General features: G+C 37.4%; 1 protein-coding gene across 1 annotated transcript in view; it reads right to left on the reverse strand.

Moving 5' to 3' along the window:
* Window positions 1-16,570, reverse strand: part of JMY (junction mediating and regulatory protein, p53 cofactor) — a 55,554-nt gene that overhangs the window by 28,515 nt on the left and 10,469 nt on the right. Inside the window, exon 2 of the mRNA XM_031557258.1 lies at window positions 15,943-16,565. Within this exon, the coding sequence (XP_031413118.1) occupies window positions 15,943-16,565 (623 nt within the window). The remainder of the gene's footprint in view (window positions 1-15,942; window positions 16,566-16,570) is intronic.

Consider the following 16,570-nt stretch of genomic DNA (forward strand, 5'->3'; position numbering starts at 1 on the left):
ATGTGTTTTACTTCATTTAAGAGACATCCTGTCCATTCCTCCTTTCAGATCTTCTGAAAGGGAAAATTGATTCATTTCTACCAATCTGCTACAATGTATGTTTCTAATTTATGTTTGCTTTGCATCTATTTTGGGCATTTGTCTGAACAAACCTCACATGTTGCTGAAAATCTTTTACCATTTCCAAAAATATATTCAACTGTTCAGCTACACTGATCTCATACAGACATGTGGAGTAATTGATGTGTTTACCAAGTCAAGATTATCTGAAATAAATTCTTCTCTTACTGTCAGACCCTGAAAGTGAGTCTCTTGTCCCTCCTTTCACCACCTCAAAAGCATATACTCACAGTCAAATGTTTAACTAAACACAGATTTGGAAACTACAGAATAACCATTTTCTTTCTTCTCTGTTGCTTAAGCTGGATTCTCCATTTACTTTATACAATTTGCTTTATACACGACTGCATCAAGCATGAATACTAGAAAACAAAATAGAGGGAACTGCAGATGAGAAACAATCTTTGATCAATAATTCTCTGGCATCTGATTTATTTGTATCCCAGAACTGTCAAAAGACATCTTTTTACCACAATAGTCTACACTGTTCCATTATATTCATATTATTCTGCTGTGTTTGTTACTCAAAAGAAAAAAAACTCTAATACAAATTTTGCATCTGATGATCCCCACCACACTGCACCAGTTTCTCTGAATCTCTAAATATTGGACAAGATTAAGAAACAGGAATCAGAGAGGCTTGTAATAGCTTTATTTACTTGCTGATCATTGAGATGATTGACAGATGACAAGACATAAAATATTTTCCCTCAGCAAGGCTTGTTGGAGTTGAGAAGTCTGGATGAGACTGTAGAATAGCAATGATGTTTCTCATCAGCAATATGACAATTTGTTGTTTCACCTAAACTGTTCCACCTCAGAAATTGTTCCTAGTCGAGGCTCATTCACTATGCCCTTCTGCTGACTGCCAGCAGCATGTAATATCCTGTGGTGTTCAAGTTCTCAGTGAGGGTACTGGATAGTGTTCTGTGGTTTGCAGTCTATAAAACTAGTGTTCTATGCATGTTCTGGGCTACACACACACACAACTGAACCTCCAACTGAACGGACAGCCATCAGTCCAGGCACACTGGGTTTGACTCCTAAATTTCTACAGATTACGCATTATTCCAGCAGTTTTAGCCTTCATATGAAGCCACCACTTTCCTAGCTTTTCTTGCTTGCTGCCGGTGCTTCAAAATACAGTTGCCATACTCAAGCCTTCCCCTACTTGTACGAGGCATATCAAACCCTTCCTGTAATCCCAAAGCTGCAGTTATTTCTTCATCAACATACCGAAAAAACAAACCTTCTTTTCTCTCAAGCCAACTGTTACAATATATCTATAATACACTATAATGTTAGTTTTCTGGTAGTGGCTTAGGCTGTATTAACTGCTTATTGAGTACACAATTTCATTTTAGGATGAAATCCTACTATTCCACAGATATACAAACTACACAGGGCAATGAAGTAACAAAAAGAAAAGTAACAAAAATTAGAAAAAACGTATCAGTATCATCCTTTAAAGGAGTATTTTAAATAATCTAATCTAAGAATAAGAGCAATACAAATACAGAGTTGATTTTTTTCTTTTTTGTTTTGTTTTTCTAATTATTTGCAGATGACGCTTAAGGCCTTTGTGATAGTTTTGGTATTGTGGCAGGCAGTCACAGTTTTGCAGAACTAAGACTAAAAAGGCACCAGAAACTGAAGATTAATTTCAAATGTATGCCCATCCATACAGAGCAAAGGTATTTCAGGACACTGGCAGCATGCATCTACTTACAGTGCTAGTTATTCAGAGAAAATTTCATAAGCAGAAACGGACTGATAACGTAATGAAGTATCCTGACACTCATGTACATAGATAAAATAAGTAAACAGGCATAATTTCAGGGCCATGTCCACATCCAATTTCATTTGGTCTGCTGCTGGGTTTCCCCTCATTCTATGCCTAGAAATGCTTCCCAATTTATTCAAAATACCAAATCCTTAAGGAGTAAACTCTTAAAAACAAACACAAGCAAGGGCATGTTATTCACACAACACATATTATTGTCTTAAATTATTAACACAAGGCCTTTCTTCGTTCCTACAGCAACAAACCAGACATGCTGCATGTCCTATGCCTAACAAAGACTTTTTTTTTTGAATGAAAATCGTGATGCAATTTCCACGCAATTAGAGTTTCAGTAAAAAGACAACACTGGAAAGCTGATTCAGAAACAATCAGTCAAGTACCACCTTCTTTGATTTAGACCAGAGGGCTATCAAATATGGATATTCTTCAAAACAGGTAGGAAAGTTAGCTGCCTCTTAATACAGGCTACACACACCTGCCCATTATAGATTTGTATAAAGGCTCATTCAGTCTGCATTTAGAGGAAAAAACATCTAAATCTCTTAGAAAGGCTGCGAATCAGCTCAAAAGGATGTATACATTTTCTTTCTTCAGATCAATATCATAAAACCGTTGGCTCAAATTTCACTTGTGTTAAAAGCTACATGAGGGAAAGAAGAGACTGAAGAAATATAAATGATCCAGTTTTGGAAAAGAAAAACAAACAACACACAAATTACGACCTACATTTGAAGCGATAGTTATGCTATGCACAATCTATGGGTTTAGAGAAGCATCAAACTACCCTCTCCCCTTTTTTGAAACTGATGTGATTACCACACTCTTCACCAATGCAGTGAGGCATCACAGCTTTGATTCTCTTAGTAGACACGGCCAGTAAGAAAATGAGGCACAGAGGGTGGTTTATTGCTATCAGTCCTAAAGGAGAGAGCAGACAGATGTTGATAGCTGTGCCCTCCCATTCTGCTCTACACTGCAGTCCGAGAGAGCTTTTCCTGTCCAGGAACCACGTCAGATGAAATTTTGTTGGTTTTGGGTTTTGTTTTGGTTTGGTTTTGTTTTGTTTTTGTTTTTTTTTAGTCTGGCTGCCATCCAGACAGTATTTAGACTATCAGATAACTTTAATGCTACGTCTAGCAGAGAATCCACTGAATTAATAATGTCATAAGAAAAGACTGGCCCCCCACAGTCTCAAAGGTAGCTTAACTGTGCATGTTCCAATTTTCACACAGGAAGTATCTAAAGGATCCAATTTCTATTACTGAAATACAAAAACTCAGCTATTACATTTTAGTAAGGCAGAGACATTGATGAAGCTGGCCAAATGCCTAAGCCAACCCCAGCACGTTAAAATTGTATTTTTTCCAAACTGTTGGTATAAAATAAATGAACAATTCCTGTGGCATATTTATGTCCCACCAATGGTTAATTCTTAACACTGACATTCAGTGTTACCATTCATTTACTTTAACCACTTCAACATGAATATTTTTACTTCCACTTTTTTTTTAAAAAAGATATTATTTAATGAAGTGGGTGGAGGAGTGCAGAGTAATATCCTGTACAGGCCTGACTAGCGCAATAACCATTCAATACTGTATTTATTTTAAGAATGATGTTTCACAGATGTTATATTGTTCACAACTAAATGAATTCATGTATTTCAGGCAGCTATTATGCAGATAAACTCTAGTCAGCAGGAAATTTTTTTTTCCCTGATTTAACTGCACATACACTTCCCCTATATACCAAAGACTATTTCTGTCTTCAATATTAAAAAAGATTTTGTCCATAAATCTTTAAAATCTATACAGATGGCAGTGCAATTGTGTGTCACCTTCAGCTAGGCTACTCCAAAGCCATCAGTGAAAGGCCTTTTCTTACATTACCTTTGCTATTATTTTCAAAACTTCCACTATTTATATTTTGGATAATTTATCAAAACTCTCTGAACATGCCACAAATCCAGCTGCGGCTAAAATGAAAAATAAATATTTCAATCCCTTCCTAAGCATGCACATTATTTTGAAATAATAGTAATTACAGAATAGAGTATCCTAGAATCATATAATCAGCAAAAAAGTCTTACAAGATCATCCAGTGCAAATGTCCATCAACCACCAATACTTCTCACTAAACCATGTCCCTCAACACAAAAATCCAAACAGTCCTTGAACACCCCCAGGGTCAGTGACCACCATCTCACTGGGCAGCCCCTTCCAGTGCCTGACCACTCTTTCAGAGTAGCATTTCTTAACGTCCAGCCTCAATCTCCCCTGGCATAGCTTGAAGCCATTCCCTCTAGTTCTCTCACTAGTTACACAAGACAAGAGGCTGACACGCAGCTCACTACAGCCTTCCTTCAGGTAATTTTAGTTATTCTTCTATTAATTTCAGTTCTCAAAGTCTGTTCATATTACTTGCCAATTCCAGGAATAGTTGTACACATTCTTAGTGTATAATTTGAATATTTGAAATCACAGATAAACATGTACAGTTTTTTTTACAGGCATATGAATTACAATACTGAAAAAAAAAAAAAGTACTTTTAGATTCTCCTTCCTTTCCCCTGAACATTGGTGTTATGCAAAAAAGAATGAATACTCCTGCTATAAACTTGCAGTAGTCTCCAAACAATAAAAAAATAAATAAATAAACCTCCCAGAGCACATAGAATTTGGATACAAAGTTTTAGCAACTAATTTTAAACTTCAACCTCTTACATTAGAACATGTTTTAAATTGTTTCTGTTCTTTATTTTCAAGCTGTCTTTAAACAAAAAGCATTCTTGTTAATGCTCATAACCCACACACGCATCTTGGTGAAAAGCAGGAGCCTCAGCTACACAAAGTTTGTTCTACAGGTAAACAACTCTTCTCTCTTACAGGTGTGCTCCTTTAGTGGTTAGGCTTAAAGATCAGTCATTTCTAGGACATCCTGGAGGTTGGTGACCCTGCCTATGGCAGAGGTAGGAACTTGATGATTCTTGTTTTCCCTTCCAACCCAAGATATTCTATGATTCAACGATTCTATGACATTCAGATGCTTGCATGAGCACATTGCCATCAACATCCTCGGCTTTGTAATACAGAATGTCAAGTTGCATAACTATAGCAGACAAACACATCAGAAACTGACCAAAGCTTGATTCTCCAATACAGATCCAAAATATATTCTACTGTTGAGATATAAATCACCTAAGAAAATACAAAAGTTGGACACAGAGTTGGAATAGCACAAATAAATCACGTAATAGTGCTCAGAACTAGAGATGTAAGAATCAGCATTTCACCTCCTCTGCCTAAGCTCTTAAGACTGAAAGAAGATACAAACTAGTGAGTTATGTACTGAACTGATTTGGAAACCACAAGTTATAACTGCTGCATAAAGCAATCCTCCATCTACTGATGGACAAAAAATCCAGGTGTTTCCCCCCCCCCCCTTCCCCAACTCAATCAATCTTTAGAAGTTAGAGGATTCGAGTCCACACCAATGCATAGCAAAGGTTATTGTCTGGATTTTTAAGGAAGGAGGATTCTCTGAGTGGCTGTCTGCAGAAGGACTAATCTAAAGTAATCAAAACATACACACATAAAACACAAACAAACAAGTTTATCAAGATTTGCAGCTACTCTATCAAACAAACACTGAATACACACAAAGCAAAAAACAATAGTAGAAAAAAGGGAATGTTTTAATTGGGAATTAAAACATGCTTCGTTTAAAAACTAGGATATAAAATGCAGTACTTCCGTAAGATGTTCCATACTAACTTCCAGGGCTATGGAGAGCTGCTCACATCAAATAAGGCACTTCATTTTAAACCCCATTTAAACTGCCTTTTAGCACAGCACCTGAGAATACATTGTAAGCCTAAGACAGCAGACTGCAGACTGACCATCATAGTCTCATTTCATTTGCACTCAGGTTAACAGCTCCTGGGACAGTAAAATCACTAAGTTCATTTACACCACTTACCATTGCTGTGAGGTGCATTTTGCTCTACCTGTAATTCAAGTCAGCAGAAAAGAACTGAATTATTGAAGGAAAACAAAGAGGAATTTTAATGCAGCCAACTGAGCCAAACATTATTTTCATGCATGCAATGTTACTGAACAATGCACTTTCTCTCCTTCCACTCAACACTCTAAATAGAAATCTTAGCAGTACATTCCACATATAACTTGGAACATCACAAGGCTCATTTACAGCTGCCAACTCTGACAACAATGTATGGCACACAAAATCTCTTCCTAAAAGCTGAAGAGGTGCATGTCAACAAGTAAAAACTATGTATCTCCTTCTCTGTGAAGAAGACAAATTACATGCATAACAGCATAGTAAAGTTGCTTTAATTTTAAGACATTGAAGGCGGTACTTGTCGAATCACCTTACCATATCGTACGATGTGGCTGTGCCACTCCTGGATTATGCTGTTGTATCAAGTGAGTACCCATAAAAGCCAGGTATTTGAATTCAATATATTACTTTGAAACAATACAGCTATAAATAAACTCCATAAATCACGCAAACAAAAGCTAATTATATAGGACTGCTAAGCATTTTTCTGCTGTTAGGAACAAACAAATAGGTACTTACACTGCAATGTAATTTGAATAAAATAGATCCAAGGTAAATACCTTACTTCAAAGTTAATATGGTACTCTGGAACTCCTTCACTTTGGAACTGGTTAAAATAACTAAAACATCAAGTCACTAATGAATCACCAATCAGTTGGAACATTACAACTTCGAACAAAAACTTCTACACAACACCTCACCCTGAAGGCTTGGCAAAGAGCTGTCATGTACTTATGAGTTCTAAGGAACTTCTTCTGCAGTGGCCCAATCCCATCCCCTTCCCTCCCTTCCCCCCCCAAAAAAAGGCTCAGAACATATGTGACGCAAAGGGTTCATGCTGTGCCATTATATACATCAACTTTTGGTCCATGAACTCTATTCTTCCGTGCAATGCTAGTTGGCAGAAAAAGATATTAAACAGTGTCAATACTGACAACGCCTAGAACTAGCATTTAATCATCTAATGTACTTCTTAAATGCAAGTTATTACTACACTACTCTAAAGCCCCTTTCTTTGGTACAGCTTGCAATGTCAGGATAGACACACTGAGCCGAAACCACTCTGCTGAGCAGCAAATAGTCTTCCATGTAAACAAATGTGAGAATTTGATGGCAACAAAAAAAATGAAAACAACGTTATCAACATCACACTGAAGTTAACTCCTGGGACTCAGACTTCCAGTGCAGAATTAATACTCATCAGTACAATGCATTGGCCTGGTAGCAGATACGCTCAAATGCTTGATATTAAGGTAATGAGTGGCTTTTTAAAATCTAATAAAAAAAAAATCCTGTTTACCCTTAGACGCAAACAGATACCATTTGCTTTCTGTCTTACACTCCAGACTCCCAAGGTTTCACAGTAATAGGGTCTATCAAAGAGCCTGATAAACTCTTTGCTGACTTGCTCACAGTCACATCTTCCTCCACAACATGTGATACAACAGCATGATAAAACACAGTTGAAATGTTACATACAATTTACCTATTAAACACTTCTAGGACCAGTCTAGTATCTGAAGCAGTTTGGAATTTTTATTTATTTATTTAACTCCACCAGAATCTGTTTATTTTCCTGAATTATATTACTCTAGAGTAACAAGGGCTCAATCAGAAATTCTGAGAACTGATGACTGCAAGCAAACATCACACTACTTCCAAGTCTGAATAACTTTCTTAGAGCAGCGAACTGCACCAACTTGGGCTCTGAAGCCACAAACCCATTTGAAGATACTACAACCTTTGAAAAACTTCTACAACTACAGATCTTCTCCCTCAAAAGCTTCACGTCAGAACTGTTGCACTTTTTTTTCTTCTTGGGAATTTCTTTGAAATTAATATAGCATATGCAGTTCTTGTCAAGCTGTTAAAAACAAGACTCACTAATCTAAATTAGTATCAGAAATGGGGTTTGACTAGGAAATCTGCAGAGGCACCTTTTAACATCATAATCTAGGATTCTACATTATTGAAAAATACTTTACACAATCCTCTCCCTACAGTATCTGAAAGAAAAGCCAGTATGCAAAGCTGCCGTACAAAAAGCAGAGCGCTATTCATTTTAGACAACCTGCATACATTGCCTGCAAGTCATGGCAAACAAATCTGAATTAATTACTTGAACACTTTTCAAAGGAAAAATAATCCAGGTTCTCTACGCCAATATCACTGCCCTTTTTTCCAAAAGAAGGCCATGTAAATAGCTGTTTACAAATGCATTTTGGGTAAGTACTATAATAGTAGTACAAAGCAAATAACCATTTTCAGAATTGAGAGAAAAAAAGAAGAGTAGAAGGGAAGTGTACTGCAACATCTCTTCTTGAACAACTATTTGACCAAAAAAAAAAATAAATAGAAAAACTCAAATTTCTGAGTGTGCAATTGTGTCTGTCCTATACAAAGGAAAAAATCCATATCCATTTGATAATTTTTATTATATGAATACTACAAGCAGAAAAGAATAAACTGAAAGGAAATGCAGAGATAGGGGCTTATGAGTAAAAAGGTTTCTTAACTTAAAATAAACTTCTGCGACGAGTCAGTTGACTCAGAAGCAGATAATCAGCAGGAGTTTCTTTACATCTAATCTCAGTACTGCCACATGACAATTTTCAAAAATCATTGTACCAAGGAGCTGACTTCACACTGAAACACCTTTCTAGCTACAGCTATAAGAGTTAAACAGTAAAATCCAAACTGGAGAAAAGAGTCTCCAATCCGGAATTATCAGGAATCAAGAACATGGATGAAAAGTAGAGGTCAGAAAACAAGGAGACATTAATGGATATGCTGCAAGTTGAAATATAGCTCTATGTGTTAAAATCCTTCAGAGTCTTCGGACAAACTAACAATGGCTTGGTTCATATTTCAGGCCCGAATTCTTCAGAAAATGGAAATTAGGCAAGTTTCAACAGCAAACTAATTAAAGCAGAAATACATTTCCCTTATTAATTTATACAGTCCATGACTGGAAGATACCATGAGATCATCCAATCTCCAACCCAACAAATTTAGATTATTTCCTATATTTGTATAATCCCGTGTCAAGTTATGCATGGGCTTTAACAATTGTTCTTAGATAATTACTCATACATTTGCAGATACCATTAACAGATTTCTAATGAGACTGAACTACTACTTCTTGTAATGGCACAACAATTTTTTTTCCTTATTGTTCCTAAAACATTCTTACGTATTTACTATTAACTAGTATTGTTCTTAAAGCGGGGATTTGGATTTTTGGTGAACTATCCAAGATTCTTATTCTGAATGGCTGCAGAGGCATTAGTACTATGCAAAATGCATAATTCAAATAAATTATTCTAAAGTATACCAGCTTAGGCTTCTTTCCTCAAAAACATCAAGATGAGTATATACAATATGGTTAAATGTACATGTGCCATTAGCCTTATATGCCTCTTCCCTGGAGTACTGTCATGCTGAACAGCAATAGAGCACAATGCTCAATTTTTAATACATCTTTTTAACACATCAATTTTTAAAACATATTACTTACAAGCTATCTATTGCACTGTAAATTAAAAACTTGTGCTTTTTTTTTTTCCAGTAAACACCACTGATCACCTACTGGCAGTATCTTACAGAAAGAAATTAAAGATGACACAATTATTAAGAAGAATCTGCTTTATACTTCTAAGCTTACTATATAACTATCATAGAAACCAAGAAGAGAAAAAACTTACTGGATATCGAAAGCAGCACCTTTAGAAGGCACTGTCCTGTAAAACATTAAACTGAAAGACAAGGAAAGCAATGCTGGCAAAATGGAGAAAAATATGCAAGACAAAGAAATGTAAATATAAAGGGAAAGAAAAAACCCAATTCCATATCTGAAAGTGTTTTTATTGCATACATTGTGCAAACTTCTTCAAAGTATTTTCACATATGAAAATGCTCTAACAGCCAGAACAACTTCAAAAAAAATTAAAACAGAAGAACTCTCTCCACATCTAGAGAAACAAACAATTCAAGTTTTGAATGTAATATCAAATAAACTTCTCACCAGAATACTTCCCCAACTACAATATTAAAGTGATTCCTCAACTGCAATTCTCACTGCTAAACAGAGCATGCATTGCATTTTATTTCATTTTCCTTTTCCCCCAGGTATTTGAGTAGGGAAGAAAAACATGAGACAGACTAGCAAGCTGCAGTGTTCAGTTACTGAACATTAGGTTTAGAAGGCTCTAAGCTTACTAAGCGTCATCCTGAATAGAACTGGTAGGTTCTACAGAAATTATTATTATTTTTTCCATGTAGTACTTAAATTCCATCAAGGAAAACTTAACTTTACAAGCAGATGTCCTTTTCTTTGTGCACATAGCATGTAAAAAAATAAAAAATAAAAAAAAGCATGTAATTATGAAGTGTAATTATTTTAAAAAGAAATTTTAAAGATTTCAGTGTTTTCAGATACAGTAGTACTATACACCTTCAGCTAGCTCTTGTCAAACTAACAAGATACAAAAAAGCCAACATACAAGTTCATTTACATACGTATGCCATTTAGAATAACAGGAAGGAAAACAAAATTGAAAAAGAGCTACAACTTCAGATACAACACAAGGATCTGACTGAGGCTGAAAAAGAACAGTACAAAAAGACTGGCAAAAACAAAGGCTGTATCCAAAACCCTAATTAGCCTGCAACCACAAGTCATAGGCAATCACAAGCAATTTGCTGCTAACTACAAAAGAGAAGTAAAAGGGAAGAACAGAAGAAAAACAATCACTTAATTGGGAAGATATCAAATGGAAGGAGGAAAAATAAAAGATTCCCAAATAAAAGATAAAGTTATTTTGCTTAGAACTCAGAAGGTTTTAATTCATAGACTGAAGTGAAAACATAGTAGTAAGATGGTCTAATGTATTCTAAATGCTGATTTCCTAGAAGACATTTTAAAGCACATGTTTTAAATGGTACATAACAACAGCTAGGATTTTCCGTAACAGTGTCCGCCATATGGTTAAACTGCTGAGATATTTATTCATCTTCGCTGCTATAGGGAACCAAGCATCTTTTAAAGGATACAGTCCTCTCAACTTTACTTCCATGTCTTTCAGTATATCAATTCCTTACAAAAAGCACTTAACTTGTGTTTTGTGCATGTAAATAAATGTTACATTTCAGAAATTCACTGAAATTCGAAAGTTTAGAAACTTCGAAGTGAAATATCTACCTGGCTTACACTTTCATCATTTGCAGAAAATGCAGAGAGGAACCACTGCACATTTAATTCTGCTTTTGTGAAAATATATACTCACTACCGTAAGTAGTGGGTGTACTTACATAATGAGTCAGTTGTGAACTTTCAGCCACTAAAATGCCAAACATTTGAAATGTTTATTACCTCAAGACTAGTCTGTAACAACCAAATGTGACTGCTAATGACTCCAACTGCTGATTAGGTAAATAGGTGGATGGTGGCCTTCAAGAACACACCGAAGGAAAAAAAAATACTCTTTGGTTGGACAGCAACAGAAGCTGCTAAGAGCCAGAGTGCAATTCTCTGTTCTTAAGAATGTGGGACTGATTTACCTGCTGTACGGAACACGCTCTACAACTGCTGACACACTGCATTTTGTCTAGTAGTAACTTACAGTATATTACTTAAATGGCTTATTTACAAAGTATTTAAAATGAATCAAAACAGTTTTACGGGGAAAAAAAGTGTTACCTCCGTAATACTGAGTACACAAGAACAGAACTCAAACAAAAATAGGCTGCACTTCCAGAATGCTCAGCAATAGTCTGACCCCGCTCTATACATTTCAATAGAGATTAAAAACCCCAAAAAAACTACAGTATATCTCATTTTAATCCCCCATGCATGCCAATTTACTTTAGGCTATGTCCTTTTGTCCCACAAGACATCTTATGCAACTCCAGAATCGAGCTACTGTAGCTAACATCCAAGATTCAGTTTTCCGCATCTCTTTCATAGAGATGTTACACTTGATAGAAACACCACTGCCAGTGTTTATTTTTTGTGCTAGTGCACTAAGTACTTCTCCATACCGCTATGGATTACTTAATTTTGGATAATTTAACACCTCCATGTAGAAATCTTTCTAAATCACACTGTGCTTAGCAGATCATTGAATACAAACAGGTCCCTTTACCTGTGGAAAACTGATTTTTGTGAGAGTGCCTCCCTACAAGCACTCCTACCAACTAGGAAGAAAGTAACAGAAAAGCTTTCTGTAAAAGAGACAAACAAATGAAGAAACAAAAACCACCACACCAACAGTGAACAACAACAACAAAAAATTCTTTTTAAAAAGTTGTTACCATAACAAAATACATAAGAGTTCTGATCTTATTTTTTGCAAACTTTTCTAGTTGCAAGAAAATTAAGTCAACCAACAAAACTGAAGTTCACGCAGTTAGTTTGGTGCTTAACATTCCACTGAACAAGGAGGATGCTGCCACCCCCAAGGCAGTCAGAAGTTAGACACTGAAAACAAGATGCTCTCAGAACTTCTTCTGAACTAAACCATTTACTGACACACTTCTGAGCTTTCATATTGGACCAACTCAAAAGAACCCAGAGAACAGATGTGCAGAATGGTCTTTCAGTCTGCCTACAGTAATAAGAACCCACAAGTTATGCAGAGAAACAGCAAAATGAAAGCAAGTCTACGACTGGTTTTATAACTGACATTCAGTGTCACCTGCCAAATTTCAGATTGCTGCAGCTTTTGTGTTCTAAGGAAAAGAGATTTACAGGTACCATTAACTCAAACATGCCAAAAGTAGGCATGAATTGTAAAGAGAGGCTTCCTTACAACTTGCTAACCAAGAGCAAGAAAAGGATAAGCATACAACAGAATGTTTGTTAGCATGACTATGCCAGCAAGCCGTGTTAATCATAGTTTATACTAACAGCACTTCTTGTTCAGTAAAATTGTGACGACATTCAACCTTTTGCCAACACAGCTATGACAAATATGTAGTAACCATCTTTGATATTACTATGTTTCCAAAGACTTAAAAGCATGCACACTTAGTCTGAAAAGGTCCTCCCACGTTGTAACAGCCAGAAACTGTCAGTAACGAGTAGAGAAAATAACATTTCCTGCCTTCTAGATACAAAATGTTAAGGTCTTGGCCGTATTTCTAAGAAGCTGTAATGCTAAAGAATGATTTGGTGGTATCCACTGTTTTGAAATAGTAACATCTTTTTATCTGGTCATTAACTGGTTCTACATCATGTTTCTACTTGGGAGTTTAGCTCTGTAGCTGAGCACCCGAGGAATTTTTAAACAGGCATAAATCTTAATAAACCAGGCTGCAAATAAGAGTCTAATAGTTGTCCAAAAAAAAAAAAGTGAGGCAGAGTAACTTTTACTCCCTTAGACTTGAGAATTTATTTTGACATAGTTGCACTTAAGTTATTGGAGAATTAATAGTTTTGTTAGGAAAAATAAAAGATGCGCTATTTCAAAACACTCAGTTATGCAGAAGAAAATAATTCCATGTCATATAACTACTCTGCAACTATTTTTCCTCTCATCTTGTGTCTGTTTCTACTTGTAACATTCTTCTGGCCTACCAAAGGCTTATAATTGTGACAGAGATAAAAATGCCTATTACAAAAAGCAACAACCATTATTTACTTTGAGAATAAACTGGAGCAACAGATGGCCACATAGGGTAAGCAGAAGCAATGAACAGAAGAGGTTCTGCCGTTCGCTTTGTCCTTTCACACCAAAAACCATAACCATAAGAAACTGCAAGCATTTCTGAAGAGTGTAACTGCACATAGAAAATTGCCCTGGAAAAGGAGATACAAGAAGTAATGATAAGCTTCAGAAGCATATCTTACAATGTTAAACCAAATTCTTGGTGTTCTAAACTTGTATTCCTTGAAACATTATGTAAATGAAAGTCCTGTATATGCTTCTTAGTATTTAGTTGCCTGATAGCCTTCACTCCCTTCCCCACCTCCTTAAAAATTCTTTTAAGAAGTAAAATCTGAAAGTAAAATGCTTAAAATTGTTCCTTCAACTAATCCAACATTCTCAATAGGCAGATATCAGGTATAGCTAGAAAAGTAAATCAAACTATGAGATGAAACACTGAATCAGCAGGTTCTACCTAAAATTATGAGAAACCTTTACTTCAGAAATATGAACATCCACCACCTATTGCTTCATTTGTTTAGAATTCGATGGTAGGCAACATCAGCATTTGCTTCAAAGAAAAAACACTGTGGACCAAGTAAACCACTAACAAGCAAGGAAAAGAGAAACTTGAGAGCCAAAAGGGAAAATGCAGGTCATTCTATTGGTTTCTTTTCTTAAACATGAACTACCTTTAATTAAAGAAGGATTGATTTACACAGTGGACAGTGACAGAAGTACCGCTTACTGACACAAGGCACACTAGTAGATCTGTTACCATGAGAAAGGAAGACTGTACTATAGTCAAGTACACAAACATGACCTGCCATTGTGTCTGCACCAGATTATGAACATTAAGCAGAGAACTGTATGTTTATGGATAAAACTTTTAGTGACTGATAACTGATCTATCTTTTGACTGCAGCACTGGTGCTAATAAGATCAAAGTTGAGACTCCTTAAGAAGCAAATAGTTCTTGCAAAGTAAATTTGAAAGGGTGTTTCTCAAAAAACACCATGAACTTTGAGTTAGATAGCCAGTACCCAAATTCTTCATTTAACAGGAACATTTCTCATACTGATCAGCTACTCCCAAAAGCTGCTCAGCAGAAGGCCAACTGAATCTAGGCACATGTTACCAATCATTTACGCAGCCAAAAGCAGTACATTATACAGTTCCACATGCTCTGCATTAAAACTTCTGCAGAACATTGTTAGACTGATGACTAGTAGCATGCAACAATTAACAATGATTAATTCAGCCTTTTAAATAGCAGTGGGAAAAAATAATAATTAAAAAAAACATTCATAAAGATATATTCCAACTTAACAGTTTGGAAATAGGCTTGTATCTGACAATGCTACACTGAAATGCCCTTGTCATGATTTCATCACTGAAAAGACAACATTCTTCTAATACTCTGTAACTTTAATCACTGCAGAAATCATAGAATCCTAACCAGACTCAACACTATGCCATCTACACAGATAGCAAGCATGTATGCTCATACGTCATTAAGGATTAAAAAAACTAAGATTCACCACCACACATTTCTGAAAGCACAACACTGTAGGATATATGTGGGCTGCTGAATTTGAGTTACAGCCATACAGCAGAACTTTGACGGTGTTTACAAAAACCAAAAATGCCACAGCCTGATACACGCACATTGTCACATGTAGACCTGGTGCATTCTACATAAGACGACAGAAATACAAAAACAAAAATCTCCTCTTCAACAAGGGAAATCTAAGTTCTCACAGACCCTCAAGTATAGCAAGACGTTAAGAAAACATGCTGAATCTGGAAACTATCAGAAGCAACCTCTTTAATTTTTTCTATCTGAGCAGAATAAGGTACGAGGAAGCAAGACAGCACATCCAGCAGCACCTGAGGCCCATCAGACACTGGCAATGTGCACAGCTCTTGCTATGACCAGACTGCTCTTGCTGAAAACCCAACTCTGAGAACCTACCAAGGCTGCGCAATCGCTGTAGCTATGCCAGTTCTACAAGACATCATCTCACTTGAAATACCAGATTCAGCATCCAAGGCCAAGTTTTTTGGCCTCCAGTGACTAAACCGTATTATCAAAATAAACACCACATGTTGCTGCTCCTATTAAACAGGCTCCAAACCCATCTTAGCGCAAAGCAACGCAACAGCAGAAGTCTAGCAGCAAGGCCTTGCCAAACCCCCAAAATCTCTGCTCTCAAATGTCTGCATTTGATTGCCGAGAGTAGAGCAACGAATCACACCGAGCTGAGACTGAAATCTGCATCTTTTAAATACTGGCCGTGGAGACCCTGGAAAGGTGAAGCCTCCTGCTCCTACTCATTTCTGGCTGGGTCAATTCTGCCGAGGCAGACTGGCCCAAGCGCACAGAACTACTAGTGGAAGTATCACAGAGGAAGGGAAAGGTAGCACCGAGGTGCAGACCGTGTTGGAGCCTCACCTCCTGGATCCGCCGGCGGGCCCGCTGCAGCACCTCCTCGTAGCCCTTCTGCCGCAGCTCGCTCAGGCTCTCATAGTACTCCTCGGGGTCGTCGGTCTCGGTGAAGAGCACCTGCGAGAGGATCTTCCAGCCGCAGGTGTCCAGGCTGTGCACCAGGTAGACCTGCAGCCGGTAGCACAGCGCGTCCATCTCCTGCTCCGAGAGCTCCGGCGCCCCGAACAGCACAGTCCACATGCCCGAGGGCTCCTCGGGGAAGGCGGGCAGGTAGGGCTCCAGCTCCGAGTTCACCGAGCACAGCTGCTGGTGCACGGCGCGCAGGTCTTGGAAGGAAAACAGCCCGGCCCAGCTGCACTCCTCCCCTGCGGGCTCCGCGTCGGGAGCGTTCGCCTCGGCCGCCTCCTCCCTGCCTAGCTCCAGCACTTCCATCTCCTCGGTGGGCGCTTCCGCGCCCCGCGCCGCCCTGCG

The sequence above is a fragment of the Meleagris gallopavo genome, chromosome Z (assembly GCF_000146605.3).
Source record: "Meleagris gallopavo isolate NT-WF06-2002-E0010 breed Aviagen turkey brand Nicholas breeding stock chromosome Z, Turkey_5.1, whole genome shotgun sequence".
NCBI lineage: Eukaryota > Metazoa > Chordata > Aves > Galliformes > Phasianidae > Meleagris > Meleagris gallopavo.